Below are 15651 nucleotides of genomic sequence, written 5' to 3' on the forward strand. Positions count from 1 at the left end.
GGGACTGGGGTCAGATTCTCTCCGTTGATTTAACACTCAAGGCTCAGTTTTCTCATCTGACAAATGGGTACCTCCTGCACAGGGCTGTGGTGAGGATTCAGTGAGAGGATAAACGGTGTGTGGTTGGGGGTGGATGGGATTACTGACAAGGTGTGAGCCCTGACCTGGTGGGTGACCTCAGACATGCAGCTTCACCTTATTGAGCCTCAGTTTCTCCGTCTGTGAAATGGCATTCAGAGAGAGGAGTCAGCAGCTCTGTGGATGGCGTGGGGGGCCTGTGGGTGTGGGTGTGGGGGAGGGGAAGTGGCAGAGCAGAGAGGAATGGCTAAGAAGGCCTGACAGGGATTTTTTCTTTCATTTCGTTCCGTTCCCCAGCCTACCCCAACCAAGTGACTGGAAATGTGCCTGTTCCCCCTGAGACCACAGGGGCAGGAGCTGGCGTCACCTGCCCTGGCTTCTTTTTTTTTTTTTTTTTGCGTTTTTCTGAAGCTGGAAACAGGGAGAGACAGTCAGACAGACTCCCGCATGCGCCCGACCGGGATCCACCCGGCACGCCCACCAGGGGGCGATGCTCTGCCCACCAGGGGGCGATGCTCTGCCCATCCTGGGCGTCGCCATGTTGCGACCAGAGCCACTCTAGCGCCTGAGGCAGAGGCCAAGGAGCCATCCCCAGCGCCCGGGCCATCTTTGCTCCAATGGAGCCTTGGCTGTGGGAAGGGAAGAGAGAGACAGAGAGGAAGTCGCGGCAGAGGGGTGGAGAAGCAAATGGGCGCTTCTCCTATGTGCCCTGGCCGGGAATCGAACCCGGGTCCTCCGCACGCTAGGCCGACGCTCTACCGCTGAACCAACCGGCCAGGGCTGCCCTGGCTTTGAGGTTTTATTATCCTTTGGTGTCTTCTCAGTGGGAGGAACAGCTGGAGGTATTAGCTCAGTGGGGTGGGAGAGCTGCTGATGAGACCCAGGACTACCGTGAGAGAGAGATGGGCAGGCTCCTGGTCGGGGACACACTGCCTGGCAGGCCCGGTGCTGGGGCCATGCTGCCTTTGCTAGCCCTGCAGACACTCTGGGAGGCAGACAGTAAACAGCTGTCAACATAATCAAGTGGGTGCTAAGAAGGAGATGACAGGGTGAACTCAGACAGTGAGGGGCCTGGCCTCACTGGGCAGACCTGAGGGTTTCCTAGGAGAAGGGCCATCGCCGCTGAGAGGACCTGATGGGAGAAAGAATATCAGACCGAGGCAATGGAACACGCACGGGCCCAGAGCTGAGCTTGTGAATGGCTTGCCCAGAACGCTGTAGGCAGAACTCCAGCCTGGTTCTAGATTCCAAGCTAAGGGCCCTTTCTGCCTTGACCCCCAGCCTGCTGGGGGTAGAGGGTAGGCCAGGGCTGTGTGTCAGGGCCTCTCAGAGCATCACATGTCCCTTTGATTTTGGACCCAGAAAAGACTGATCTCCTGGTGTCATGGCAACTTCTGACATCTTGGCAACAGAGGGCAGAGGCACAGGGAGGTGCCTGGGTGTCTGACAGGTGCACTCCTGTGTGATAATGAAAGGAGGCGGGTGAGCTGCTTCGAGTAGTCAGAGCTGGAATTGTCCCCTATTTGGAAAGAAGTGTCACAGGGATCCAGGTCCCAATAACCCGAGATTGGACTGGGGGCTGGCTGATAGCACTAAGCTTTTACTCTGCACGAGACATGTGTTTAGCGTTCACAAGTGTGCATGTTCATTGTAGGAAAACAGAATTAACATGTAAGCTGGAAGAATACAATGAAATCATCCACAATCCCCATAAAACAGGAATTTCTGGTCCTATTTTGCCACTCAGGAAACTGGCCATCATGATATGAAGTCGTGATAGTAATATCATAAGAATAGAAATAATATTGTCATCATCGTCATTATACCATCAACTGTTTTTTATAAGAAACAATACTAAAAGTGATACAATAGAAATAGTAGTGGTAATAATAGAACCAGAAATAATAAAAATAGCAGGTGTTGTAAGCAGGCACGGTCTGTCCAGCTGGCGCAACCCCGCTGTCTGAGGAATTTTGATTCTGTCCACGTCGCAGCTGTGGATGTGGAGAGGCCCAGTCGCTTGCCCAGGCTCCCCTGGTGTGGGCAGTAGAGCCAGGACTGGGACCTGGGCTGTTGGCTTCAGGGGTCTGTGTGCTAACCGTTCACCACCCGCCAAAGATGCCCACCGCATATGGGTGAGCTTCGCAGAGTCCAAAATATTTTGCCTGGGCTGTTGGTTCTGTTTCATTTCCTACAGACCTTCCAATGGAAACATGACTCTGCCATTTGAAAGTCTTAAAAATAAAGTCCAAACCACCCATTACGGGCTGCCCGGGACCTGGGGGTGGACTCGGGGCCGGAGGAGGGGTTGTTGAGTCTGATGGGGCCTGGGGAGGCCCGCCCTTCACCACAGCCTCCCACTACCCTGGAGTCAGGGCCCCTGCCCTACGCAGAGGCCTGGGGCCAGCGAGGGTCTCTGTGGGGTGTCGGAAGAGCGTTCTGCTCTCTAGAAGACCTGGGGACTGAGAGCAGGCCCTGGTCTAAATATAGACTACTGAACAGCAGCCTTGTGACAGGGGCAGAGCCCACTGTGTGTGGGTGTGTGGCGGGGTGGTGGGATGGTAGGGGGAGTCATTTTCTTTTCCTGTAAATATTTTTATCCTTGGGTAGGAAGCAGTCTGCAGGGTCCTATTGTTTAAGTACAATGGGCCCTCATTTTCCAAGAGTGTTTTGGTATTTCCCCTTGAAGAGTAGCGGGGAGGTTGCTGGGAAGAGGGGGCTGCGTGTGAAGAGACAGGCTGGGGGGTCGGCTGGGGAGGGACCCCTCACACCTGACAGCAGCCCGTGGCTGCCCAGCAGCACAGCAAGGAAGCTAGGAAAGGCTAGGCACCGTTAAAACAGCACTTCCTCCCGTGGTGACGTATGCTACAGGTTTCTTTTGCAAAAGGCACCGTATTATTGTAGAACAGGTAGGGAAGCTGCCCGGAAAGCGAGGAACGCTAGGCTTCCCGAGCTCCTCCCCTCCCAGAGCATGCCTGCGTGTGTCTCCTTCCCTGAAGCTTTCTGATGCTGATCTGCCCTGGAAGCACTCTCTCAGGATTCCCCCCACCCCAGATCAATCAGTCGTGGAGCTGGGAGACAGACCCAGACTGAGTGATCCCGGTAGTGGTCTCGGGGGTTCCACATTTATTATTGCTGCTAGCGCGACCTTTGCACACGGCACCTCACAGACTTCTCAACAAAGTCAGGGCTGTCACTGTCCCATTTTACAGAAGAGGAAGCTGAGGCTCAAAGAGGTGATGTGACAGGCCTGAAGCTGTTACCGCACGGGACCTGGCCCTTCATGTCTATCTAGGGCCAGCCCATAGGGTGTGGTTCCTGAGTTTGTGCAGGAAACATTTCACAAGTCCAGGTGATTTTGAGAGTAAGTTTATTAAAGCTGGGGACAGTGAAATAAGAAAGAGTCTAGACTAGAAAAAGCAACAGGAGAGAGCTTAGAGAGGGGTGGCCTCGCCTCACTGGGAAGCCAGAGAAAAGGGGGCCTTGGAGACAGGTTCAGGGGGTCAGTCTGAGACAAGCTGTTGCTGTCCACTGCTTCCCTGGTTGCAAGTCTCATAGGGTCCCTTAGAATTGGGGAGATGCACGCCTGTGGGGGAAGAAGGGGGGGAGAGAAAGGTGAGGGCACACACCCGAGATGGAGAACAGAGCTGGATCCTTTGTTTTGAGGGTTTTTAAAGACTAGGAGTTTAGGGGAGGATTTCAATAGAATAGTCACAAGCTTTTCTAGATGTGCCCTTTCAGGGTCATTAGTCATTGTAGCTGGTCCTACCCACCTGGGCCAGGAGCTAAAATACAACCGAGGCCTAGATGTTATCTCTCGGGAGGTGACATTCTGTATCTGGCTGTAAATTACTCGGCCGAGTGTTCAGCTATTTGCCTCAGTTTCCCCATTCCACTTGCTAGGGAATTTTTTTAACTTCTTACTGTCTTGTCTCAAAGTCACACTGAGTCAGAGGCAGAGTGACTTTGCAGGAAGGTCTGGGCGTTTCTGCTGCTCACATTGGTTACTGGTCTGCCAGGATGCCAATCAAACTTCAAACTCTCTAGACTGAGGTCCCCTGCATCCCCCCACCCCCAGATTCACGAAGCTCTCAGAGCAGGGGAGGCTCCCTGCAGCCGCCTTGGTCAAGTGCTTGTTGCCCTGAGAAGAAACTGAGACCCAGAGCTGGGAAGTCTTGCCCTGGTACTGGGGCCTTCACCGGCCTGGCCCATGGGCATGTCCCCTCTGCCAGAGTGACGGAGGAAGTCCTAGATCCCTCCTGAGGTAGTCGTGCTGCTAGGGCCAGGACCGAGTGCCGTCCTGTCCGGGTTCTGAATCATGGTGCGTGGTTTGGGTTCAAATCCTGGCATCCTGGACCCCTTCACTGCCCTGAGCCTCACTTTCCTCATTTGCCAAGTGGGTGAGACGCAGTCCTGCCTGGGAGGCCTCTGTGGGTGAGACGCAGGCCCTGCAGGCTGGGCTGTCCCCTGCTCAGAGGACCCCGTCCTCTTCCCTCGCACAGGTGCCGCTGGACGAGCGCATCATCTTCTCCGGGAACCTCTTCCAGTACCAGGAGGACAACAAGAAGTGGAGGAACCGCTTCAGCCTCGTGCCGCACAACTATGGGCTGATCCTCTACGAGAACAAAGTGGTGAGGCTGCCACCCCATCCAGCTTTGCTACCCCCAGCTCCTCCTCTGGCCCCAGCCAGGTCTTCTTCCCCTTCTCCGTGCTCCTCCCGCCCCCGGCTGTCCTCCTTCACAGTAGTTAGCGTGGCAAGCCCCGCCCTCAACTCTGAGACCCCAGACCTCCACCACTCTCCTGTCACCAGGGCCTCAGCACCTTCCCTGCCCCTTTCTGCCAGCCCATAGCGCTTGCTCAGGGTGCCTTTTCTAAATGTTATCTGTCCATGTATCCCGTAACCCAGTGGTCCCCAACCCCCAGGTCACGGACTGGTATGGGTCCGTGGGCCATTTGGTACCCGTCCGCAGAGAAAGAATAAATAACTTACATTATTTCCATTTTATTTATATTTAAGTCTGAATGATGTTTTATTTTTAAAAAATGACCAGATTCCCTCTACATCCGTCTAAGACTTACTCTTTTTTATATCTTTTTATTTTTTACAGAGACAGAGTGAGTCAGAGAGAGGGATAGACAGGGACAGACAGACAGGAACGGAGAGAGATGAGAAGCATCAATCATTAGTTTTTCATTGCGTGTTGCAACACCTTAGTTCATTGATTGCCTTCTCAAACGTGCCTTGACTGCAGGCCTTCAGCAGACCGAGTAACCCCTTGCTGGAGCCAGCCACCTTGGGTTCACGCTGGTGAGCTTTTTGCTCAAACCAGATGAGCCCGCGCTGAAGCTGGTGACCTCGGGGTCTTGAACCTGGGTCTTCCGCATCCCAGTCCGATGATCTATCCACTGCGCCACCGCCTGGTCAGGCCTAAGACTCACTCTTTTTTTTTTTTTTTTTCATTTTTCATTTTTCTGAAGCTGGAAACGGGGAGAGACAGTCAGACAGACTCCCGCATGCGCCCGACCGGATCCACCCGGCACGCCCACCATGGGGCAACGCTCTGCCCACCAGGGGGCGATGCTCTGCCCATCCTGGGCGTCGCCATATTGCGACCAGAGCCACTCTAGCGCCTGGGGCAGAGGCCACAGAGCCATCCCCAGCGCCCGGGCCATCTTTGCTCCAATGGAGCCTTGGCTGCGGGAGGGGAAGAGAGAGACAGAGAGGAAAGTGCGGCGGAGGGGTGGAGAAGCAAATGGGTGCTTCTCCTGTGTGCCCTGGCCGGGAATCGAACCCGGGTCTTCCGCACGCTAAGACTCACTCTTGATGCTTGTCTCATAAGTTCGACAATTATATTTAAAAATACCACAGTTTTTACGCCGGTTGCATAATTTTATTTTGTGCATTTATCCATCCCACCCTAAAGGCCGGTCCGTGAAAATATTTTCTGACATTAAACCGGTCCGTGGCCCAAAAAAGGTTGGGGACCACTGCCGTAACCAACCCGCCAGCCCCTACCCCATTCGTCCGAATCTCTCTCCAGTCCTCCCCAGTCTCCACGTCCAGGGCCTCCGTGCTGCCTGGGCTTCCTGCTGCTGGGCTGGGCTCCTCCGACCCCTCCCATCCTTGCTCCTCAGCGGCTTGTCCCTGGGTGGTGGTGTCCTGCTGAGTGTCCTTATCTTTGCCTCGGGCCCCTGTGAGGAAGACCCACTTTCTCCAGCCAGAGGGACGGCTGGAGCCCTCTGTTTGAGGGCAAATGGGCATTAGAGTCAGGATGGGCCTGTTGCCTCACGGCAGTGGTTCCCAAATTGATAGAATTCCATCCAAATGGCCTAGAAGGCTTGTTAATAAAGCAGGTTGCTGGGCCCTGGCTGGATAGGTCAGTTGGTTAAAGAGCATTGTCACGAAGCACAGAGGTGGCCCGTTGACTCCTGGTCAGGGCACATAGAGGAACAGATTGATATTCCTGTCTCTCCCCCTTCCTCTCCCACTAAAATCAATGAGTAAAAATTAAAAAACAAAACAAACCCCCTAAGCCTGACTGGGCGGTGGCGCAGTGGATAGGGCGTCGGACTGGGATGCTGAGGACCCAGTTTCGAGACCCTGAGGTCTCCAAGCTTGAGTGTGGGCTCATCTGGTTTGAGTAAAGCTCACCAGCTTGGACCCAAGGTCGCTGGCTTGAGCAAGAGGTTACTTGGTCTGCTGTAGCCCCACGGTCAAGGCACATATGAGAAAGCAATCAGTGAACAGCTAGGGTGTCACAACGAAAAACTGATGATTGATGCTTCTCATCTCTCTCTGTTCCTGTCTGTCTGTCCCTATCTATCCCTCTCTCTGACTCTGTCTCTCTTAAAAACAAAAACAAACAAACCCCCAAACAGGTTGCTGATCCTGCCCCAGTTCGATCCAGGCCTGGAGCAGGGTCAGTAGTTTGCATTTCTAACAGGTTCTCTGTGCCGCTGATGCTGTTGATGATCTGTCACCACCCTTGGCCAGTAATCAGGGCCCAGAGGTTTAAGTCACTCTCAAGAAATGTGTTGAGTACTGACACCTAGTGGCAGGGTGCAGCACGGCAGCCCTGCTATATGAGCTACTGCAGCAGAACCACTTTTTCCCACTGGTGAAACAAAGCAGTGCCCAAACCTAACTCTCCTCCACAGGGGACTTGTGTGGTGCTCAGAACCCAGGGAGTTGGTGGACAGTTCAGGGTAATGGTCAGAGACTCCGAGCTCTGGAGGCTGACAGTCCAGATTCACATCCTAGGTTCCTACTCAGCTGTGTGAACTTGTGGCCAATAATGGCCTACTCCACCTGTTGGATTGTGCGAATTCTGTGAAATGAAGCATGCAGGACCTGTAGCACAGTGCCCGATAGGTGACGAACGCTCGGCTAGTGGTAGCTGCTGATCACGGAGGCAGAAATAGCCACACTGATGGTAATAATAACCTGAGCGTGCTTACTGTCTCTGCCGGGCCAGGCACTGTGCTAATTGTTTCCTGTGGGTTATCTAGTCAGTGAGGCAGGGACTGTTCGTATCCTGGTTGTATAGATGTAGAGACTGAAGCATAGGAGGTGGAGGAACCTATTCCTCAGCCTCACACGGACGGTTTGCAGTGGAACCAGAGCCTGGACCCAGGTTCCTGTACACCATGTTGACTAGCCACTGTGTAGGTCAGACTTCTCTTCCTCTTCCCTGTGTCTCTCTTCCTGCCATTCTCCCTTTCCTTCTTCTCCTCCCCTCCTTGGGCAGCAACACTGAGTAGGGAGTTGGAGCCACAGTTGGGTGGGATTTGGCTTGGTCATTACCTGTAACCTCTAGGGACCCTCTTGCCCTCTCCTCAGGCCTATGAGCGGCAGGTCCCACCCCGAGCTGTCATCAACAGTGCAGGCTACAAAATCCTCACCTCCGTGGACCAGTACCTGGAGCTGGTTGGCAACTCCTTACCAGGTAAAGTAGCACCCATCCCAGGTTGAGATGCCCTGCACAGCCCACAGGATTTGGTGGTGGGGAGAGGGCGACCCTGATCCCCGAGCTCCGGGTTCCACGTTTTCAGAAAGACTAGGTGGGCCTAGAGCTACCAGCCAGTACTCAACATGACCTGAGCCCCTAGAGAGGAGGCAGGAGGCCACGCAGGGGAGTTGCGGCTGGGGCTGGACCTGTGTTTGCCCTACCCCAGCCCCCTGCTTCCTGAGGCTTGTGACCACAGCTGTGAAATGGGAGCCTCACTCTCTATTCTCCTGAGTCCTTGAGAGACTCTCGGGAGAAGATGACAGGGTGACCCTGCTTTGTAAACTGCTGAGTCAGTACTGTATCTGCAAGGAGTCATCCTCAGCCTCTGGTCCAGCCCACCTTGTCTCAGACTCCCAGAAGCCTCACAGGAACACATCTGCCTCTCAGATAACCCCAAGGAAACCAAAGAGGGAGAGTTGCTGGCCCGGGGGGCAGCGTGTGCCCCTAGATGGGACTTGGGACTTGTGCCCCATGTGGCTGAGGGCTCAGATGGAGCCGACATTCCTGGATTCCAGCCTGCACTCTGGTCTTGTTTTTGCTCTGTCTCTTCGGGCAACACAGCAGTAAAAGGACTGACCTCAGGGTATTGTGTGGACCCCGTGAGGTCTGTGTGCGCGAGCCCAGCATGGGTACACAGACAGAGCCAGGACGCAAAGAAGAACGGTCATTGTTTTACCATTAACAGCAGCGGCGAGGTCATAGTCGAGGACCACTTATCTCGCTGGATCTCAAATATCCATGCAGACAAAACAGAGAGAGAAAAATCCCCTTTTATGTCTTCTATTGCCCTCCCCCCTTGCCTCCCTCCCCGTGGGACATTTAAACCATACTTTGGCCTCCATAGCTAAACTCTGAAGGGAAACTCAAGAAGGTAATGCTTGGCCTAGAACCCAAGGGCTCTGACCCTGTGTTATTTGTGCCTCCCGCACGGAGTTTAGGACCTTTCCCACGAGGGGCTGGAGGCGACCGCAGTACCAGCTCTAAGAAACGAGTCTAATCAGATGCCGGGGCCCCTTTAGCCAGGCTGCGGAGGATGCAGCAAGCAAGGATGCTGCAGGCCCACTGACCTGCTGGTCACCCCAGGACAGGTCGACCCTCTCTGAGCCTGTGCCTGGCCCTCAGATTGGGTCCTGGGGAAACTGCAGAGGGCAGCTGCTCAGAGGGCCCTGTCTCCACAGGGACCACATCAAAATCCAGCTCTGCCCCCATCCTCAAGTGCCCCACACAGTTCCCACTCATCCTCTGGCATCCTTTCGCCCGTCACTACTACTTCTGCATGATGACGGAAGCTGAGCAGGACAAGTGGCAGGCTGTTCTGCAGGACTGCATCCGGCACTGCAACAATGGTGAGTGGCCTTCAGGCCCTGGGCCGCGGAGGTGAGGGGCAGCACCTATGTGCTGCATGGCGACACCTACTGGCTGAGTGTGGTGTGGCAACCCTGCTCTAGGAGTTGTTCTCTTTTTCTGCTGGGCTTATGAGAAACCACTGTGATGCTCTCCTTAACCTTCTTCCTTGGTGAAAAACAATTCTGTGTTGCTTGGAAAAATTCAGGAAATTGCTCTTAGAGAGGCACGATTGTTGTGCCCTTGGACCCTGGATGACAGAAACACAATCCTGATTCTGCCACTTTTAGCAATGTGACCTCCGGAGGCTGACTTACCTCTGGGAGCCTCTGAAAATGGGGATAGGATTCTTCCATGTCTGAAGGGTTGGTGAGGATTCACAGTGAGAACCCACTCAATGCTTGTAAAATTTTTAAAAATTATGTCATTTTGATCCTAGGTACTCTGGGAATTTTATATCCTCCCTTGAGGCTTCAGTGTTCACATCTGTGAAATGACGAGATCTCTTCCAGCTCACTCATTCATTCAACAAACATTTTGAATGTCTGGGTGCTGAGGATGCAACAAGGGGGAAGATGTGGTTCCACCCCCCCACCCCCCAGCTGCTGGCAGCCTGGTGGGGAGACAGATGTGAAACAGATGAGGATGAATCACAGCTGTACTGGGCGCTGGGGAGGGAGCCGCTCGGGAGCCTTGAGGGTGTGAGTGTAGGGGGGTTACTAAACCAGTGTACAGGGCGGGTGGATCAGGCGGCTCTGTGAGGAGGCGATGGTTCAGCTGAGACGTGAAGGATGACTGGTCCAGCAGAGGGAGGAGCATTGCTGACAGGTGGCGGCTGCAAGAGGGGAGGCTGGGCGGTGGGAGCAGTTTATAGGAGGCCCTGAATTGGGGCCGGGGTGACCTGACCCAAAGCTGCAGGCGGCACTGTGGTCAGGAGAGCCTTGTGGGGCTCTAAGGAGTTTGATCAGAAAGGCTTAAGAGCGTGGAGGAGGGTGAGGGAGGGCGGGGGAGGGTGGGACCCTGAGGGAGGAACCACCCTGTGCTGGACCTCGAACTGCCTTCCTAGTGACCTAGCCTTGGGGCAGCAGAGGAAGGCAGCTATGCCTGCCCCCGCCCACCCTGCTGGCCGGGCACACCTTGGGCTCAGCTCCACACAGAGGTGGATACGGGGTGGGTACCCACGCCCGGAGGCTGGCAGCCGTGGTGCCTCGGCTCACCCCACCTGTCCTCCCAGCTCTCCAGAGCCGCCTCTGCGCTGCCCGGAGTCCGCCTGGCGGAGGAACCTGTCTCCCGTCAGGACAGCCTCGCCACCCGGGCCGGGCCTGCCACCCACAAAGGGCCTCCTGTTCCCAGGTCCCCGGGGCCTGTGGGGCCAGGGCTGGGCGGAGGCCATCTGGGCTCTGGCTGCCTGGCTTGGGCACCCTCCCCCCTCCTCCCTTCTTTCTCCCTCCCTCCACCCTCTGCAGCCCGTTTCAGGTCACCCCATCCCCAAGTCAGGTTTCTAAGCCTGATGGCTGATCTGGCAGGGTGGCCCCAGACCAGGTGGCGGTGGAAACAGGACCAGCTGGGGAGAGTCCAGGTCCCCCTGTGCATAGTGTGGGGTTGCTGGGAGGAGTAAATCAGTTGGTTCGGGTCAAGCGCTTGGCCCCGTGCCTGGCACCTAGCGAGGGTTCAGCTGTGAGACCAAGGTTCAGCCCTCGGGTATTTGTGCCTCGGGAAGGGGGGAGGGCAGGGAGAGCGGCTAGGAGGGGAGAGGGGGCCTGCTGCAGGAAGGTGCTCCGGAGCTGACCAGGCTGGGTTCAGATGAGCCCGTCCACCCTGAGGACGGTGGTATAAAGTTCTCTGCTTCCTTCGGCTCGGCTCGGAGGCCAGGCCTGGAGTCCGTGGAGCCTGGAGTTGCTCGCTCGGGGAGTTGCCAGGAAGTGGGGGGTGAGTGGGGAAGGAGGCCCAGTGGGTGGACGCCAACTCACCCCAGGCCCCCTCTCACATCCTGCATTCCTGGGGCAGCTGCGGGTGGCAAGAGGCGGCGGGGGCACTGAGCTGAGCCCTCAGAGTGGGCCTGGGTGCAGAGGTCAAGGCCTCTTCCTGTCTGCTGCCCAGGGCTGAGGAATGCAGTTTCCTTTCTCAGTCTGACCCTGAGGACCCCACAGGCAGGAAGTGTTCGGGTCTGGGTAGAGTGAGCAGGGTGCTGTGTGTACTTAAGCTGGTAACTACCTCTCTGAGCCTGTCTCCTGCCTGGGAAGAGTGGGGCCGAGAGCAGCCATTGCTCACAGGATTAGAGGAGGTAGTGTGGGTGGGGTCTCCAGGTCTCAGCACAGAGTCAGTGTTGGCGGCGGCTCTGGCGGCCATAGCAAAGTACCACAGACAGGGGCCCTTAAACACCAGAAATTAATTTCCTCACAGGTCTGGAGGCTGCAAGTCCCAGATCACGGTGTCAGCAGGCTTCTCCTCAGAGGCCTCTCTCCTTCACTTGCAGAGGGCTGCCTTCTCCCTGTGTCTTCCCGTGCCCCCCCCCCCCCCCATGCGAATGCTTTCTGTGTCCAAATATCCTTTTTTTAAAATTAGGACGCCAGTCATACTGGATTAGGGCCCAGACTAACGACCTCATTTTACCTTAATTACCTCTTTAAGTCCCTGCCTGCAAATAAAGTCACATTCTGAAGGGCGAGGGGTTAGGGCTTCAGCATATGAACTTGGGGGGCCGAACGCACTCAGTTCAGCCCCTGACAGCCTGGCTCATGGGGATAGCTCAGGAGGAATAACCCTCACTCTTATGAAACCCAGCAGCTCGGCATGCAGACTAGAGATATCCTAAGGGTCTGGGTGGCCAGAGCCAGGGCCTGGAGCGTCGGCAGCCTCCTTCCTGCTGCCCCGGCCCTCTGCCTCGCCTTCCCACTGCCTGGGAAGTGCCGCGGTCTGGCATGCCTATCTCCTGTAGGATATCAATGCCCCGACGTGGGAGAGGCAGCATGCAATGCAGAGCCTGGATTTTATAGGCAAAACCTGGTCTCGGGGAGACCCTGCTCCTCCTGGGAGCTCGAGTGGGGTTCCTCTCCTGGCCCAAGTGGGCAGCCCCCCCCCCCCCCCAGGGGCTCTGCATGGTGCTCCAGCTACCACACCCCTGCTCTGTTCCGGTCACTCCCGCCAGGTGTCAGGTCCCTGAAGCGCAGGGCGGAGACTTCCCACCACCCCTGTCCCAGTCCAGGGGGCTACCACTGCAGGGATTGGGGCTGGGCCTCAGTTTCCCCACCGCTGAGCTCCCTTCCAGCTCCAATAGGCGATGAATGACTCCTGCAGTCAGCGGATGTGGGAGGGGAAGAGTCCTCCGCACACCCGAGAGGGGCTTTTTCTCTGTGGGGGTGACTCAGCCTGTAGTCATCGCAGTGGGAGCTGGGGTTTCGGAAGCATGAGCTATTTCCCTTCCCTCGGCTCCGGGGACACAGCGGTCGGGGGCATGTGGCCAGGGTAGCTGCCCGCTGCCTGGCTCTGTGGTGTTTAACCATATTCTTCCCCAAGTCAGGTTTTGCAACTTCCTGTAGCTCGCCTCCTCAGCACCTAGCAAGCAGGTTCATCTTCAGCAGGGGGGAGGTGGGTTAGCTCATCTGGGTCCCCACCACCGCCACCACCAATATCAGAAATAGAGAAGTAGTATTTTATATTCAGACGTGGACACCCAGCGGTGACCGAGGCAGACCCCGGCCTGCCCATGGCAGCCAGAGCAGTTCCTCCCGCAGTCCCCAGTCAGGTGCAATGCGGCCCTGGGGGCTTCCTGGTTGATGTGTGAGGCCTGGCTGGGGGTCATGGTTCCAGTGTTCAGCAGGGGAGACTGAGGCTCTTTAGGGTTCTGCAGTCCGGAACCAGGCTTGGAACCAGACCACGTCCCACGGGCACAGTTGTGAATCACGGTTGTTCACAGATTGTCTGTGGTGGCTCCATCAGGCCGTGTGGTGGAGAGCATCTGCCCGCAAAGCTGAAAACACCGCCTGGCCCTTCGCAGGGAGAATGCGCAGGCGCTGACGTAGAGCGTGAGGGGCGGGGCAAGGCCGCCTCCCTCAGGAGGGGGGGGGTGGCTTGTAGTCCTGGCTCTGCGCTCAGTGTCCTCGGACCCTTGGCAGTGGCCCACGACCTGGGAAGTAGGGTAAATGACAGTGCCCATGTCTTAGGGTGGTTGGGAGGACTTGAGATAAGGAGGACTTGGAGGACGACTGGTGGCTGCTGTTGGTGGTGGGTGGTTCTCCCTGTGGCTGTCACTGTAACTACTCCTGCCCTCTCATGACAAGGACGGTCGGTGTGCTTGTGGGCTTGGCTGTCTGTCAGTTGGTCTTGGTGGAGGCCACTGGGCTGTCCTTCTGACCTCCTCTCTCCTTCCCTCTCCCGGCAGGAATCCCTGAGAACTCCAAGGTGGAGGGCCCCGCGTTCACAGACGCCATCCGCATGTACCGCCAGTCGAAGGAGCTGTACGGCACCTGGGAGATGCTGTGTGGGAACGAGGTGCAGGTGAGGCGCGGACAGGCTGTGGGGAGACTGCAGAAGTCCCCCAGGGCCTGGAGGCTGGGGTCGGGCACAGAGACAGGGCTCTGGGGGTGCTGCCTCTTGGGACTGAGACAGCAGGCTCAGATTTGGATAGGCGGAGACTGAAGTTGGTCATGCAGAGGGAAGTACTTGTTATTTTGTTCAGTCACTTCCTGAGCATCTGCCATGGCCCAAGTGCCCCGATGCCACTGTGAACGAGAGGGACGCAGCCCTGGTACTCAGCTCTCTGTCTAGTGGGAGAAACAGACGTTTGACAAATGAATACACATACTTCTATGCACAGCCAAGGTGAGGGGAGTGTGTATTCCAGACAGGAAGGCAGTATGTGCAAAGGCCCTGAGGATCCTGAAGCATACTCACGCAGATAGGCTGTGGGAAGGATACTCAGGAGAGAGGGCATTAGAATCACGGAGCATGAAGCCAAACCCTGAGGAGGTAGGTGCCTAAGTGGCCAGGCTTGATGGAACATGGGGAGGAGCATACTGGGCCATCCTCCAACCCCTGCCCCAGCCATGCCTCCTGGTCCTAGATTCTGAGCAACCTGGTGATGGAGGAGCTGGGCCCTGAGCTTAAGGCAGAGCTCGCCCCACGGCTGAAGGGGAAACCACAGGAGCGACAGCGGCAGTGGATCCAGGTGCGTGGCCTGCGCTTAGGGGCGGGGGCTGACGGCCTGCAGCTTCCGTGCACCCTCAGCCCGGTATTGACGCCACGGCCCTGCCCGCAGATCTCGGACGCCGTGTACCGCATGGTATACGAGCAGGCCAAAGCGCACTTTGAGGCAGTGCTGTCCAAGCTGCAGCAGGCCCGGCCGGCCATGGAGGCGGTTATCCGCACCGACATGGACCAGATCATCACCTCCAAGGAGCACCTGGCCAGCAAGATCCGAGGTAGGCAGGCCACTCGCCATCCTTGTCTTTGTTGGGTGGACCTGCTGGGACCACCAGCGCTTCAGGGGCCAGGGCTACTTCCTGTCTTTTTCATGGACTCCTGTGCATTTCACAACAATGACTTAATTCACTGATTGTTTTTTTAAAAAATCAAAATCAAGTCTGAGCTATTGTTTTCCACCCCCCCCCCCCCGGAGTTGTTTTATAGCTGTTATTTCTATAAACCCAGCTCTTGACGATCTCAGTGTGTGTCAGGGAGGTTCAGCCTTCTGCCCGACTTCGGCCGATCACAGATTTCCACCACGTGTCATTTTAGCAACATCAGTTTAACTTGGTGATGATTCACTTTCACCACATCTGACTTTTCTGAGTCAGCTTATGCTCCTTTCCGTTCCCAGCCAGATGGGATCCTTTGGCTCCCTCGTCACCATAATACACTGGCCGACAATTACATTCTTGACTGGCTATATTCACAGTGAGTGGATAGAACACGGAGAGTTGCCATTTATTCCGTGGAACAAACAACACGAACCGGGAAGAGGGGAGGGAGGGACCTCGAAACACCCCAGGGTAAAAATGCCTTGGTCAGAATGGCTGGAGATGGTCCCTGTCCACGGGGACACAACCTTTCACATGGTCACGCTGGGCCAGGCCACACCATTCCAGAGCCAAGGCCAGGCTCAGTGTTTGACTCAGAGGTTCACTGCATCTACTAAAGTGTTTCCCATCATTTTAAAAACAAACGAGCAAGACCCCCCGAAGACGTTCTTTTGTTCTGCCTGTAGCTGCAGCACCTGTAG

The 15651-nt window shown here is 56.1% G+C and overlaps 1 protein-coding gene across 2 annotated transcripts in view; it reads left to right on the plus strand.

Annotated features, from left to right (window-relative positions):
- Window positions 1–15651, plus strand: part of NIBAN2 (niban apoptosis regulator 2) — a 52810-nt gene that overhangs the window by 31506 nt on the left and 5653 nt on the right. For both annotated transcript variants that reach the window (XM_066367109.1, XM_066367108.1), the window contains exons 3-8: window positions 4581–4709; window positions 7919–8024; window positions 9266–9433; window positions 13813–13928; window positions 14494–14598; window positions 14689–14851. In XM_066367109.1, coding sequence (XP_066223206.1) covers window positions 4581–4709; window positions 7919–8024; window positions 9266–9433; window positions 13813–13928; window positions 14494–14598; window positions 14689–14851 — 787 coding nt within the window. The remainder of the gene's footprint in view (window positions 1–4580; window positions 4710–7918; window positions 8025–9265; window positions 9434–13812; window positions 13929–14493; window positions 14599–14688; window positions 14852–15651) is intronic.

Source organism: Saccopteryx leptura, chromosome 2, assembly GCF_036850995.1.
Source record: "Saccopteryx leptura isolate mSacLep1 chromosome 2, mSacLep1_pri_phased_curated, whole genome shotgun sequence".
Classification (NCBI taxonomy): domain Eukaryota; kingdom Metazoa; phylum Chordata; class Mammalia; order Chiroptera; family Emballonuridae; genus Saccopteryx; species Saccopteryx leptura.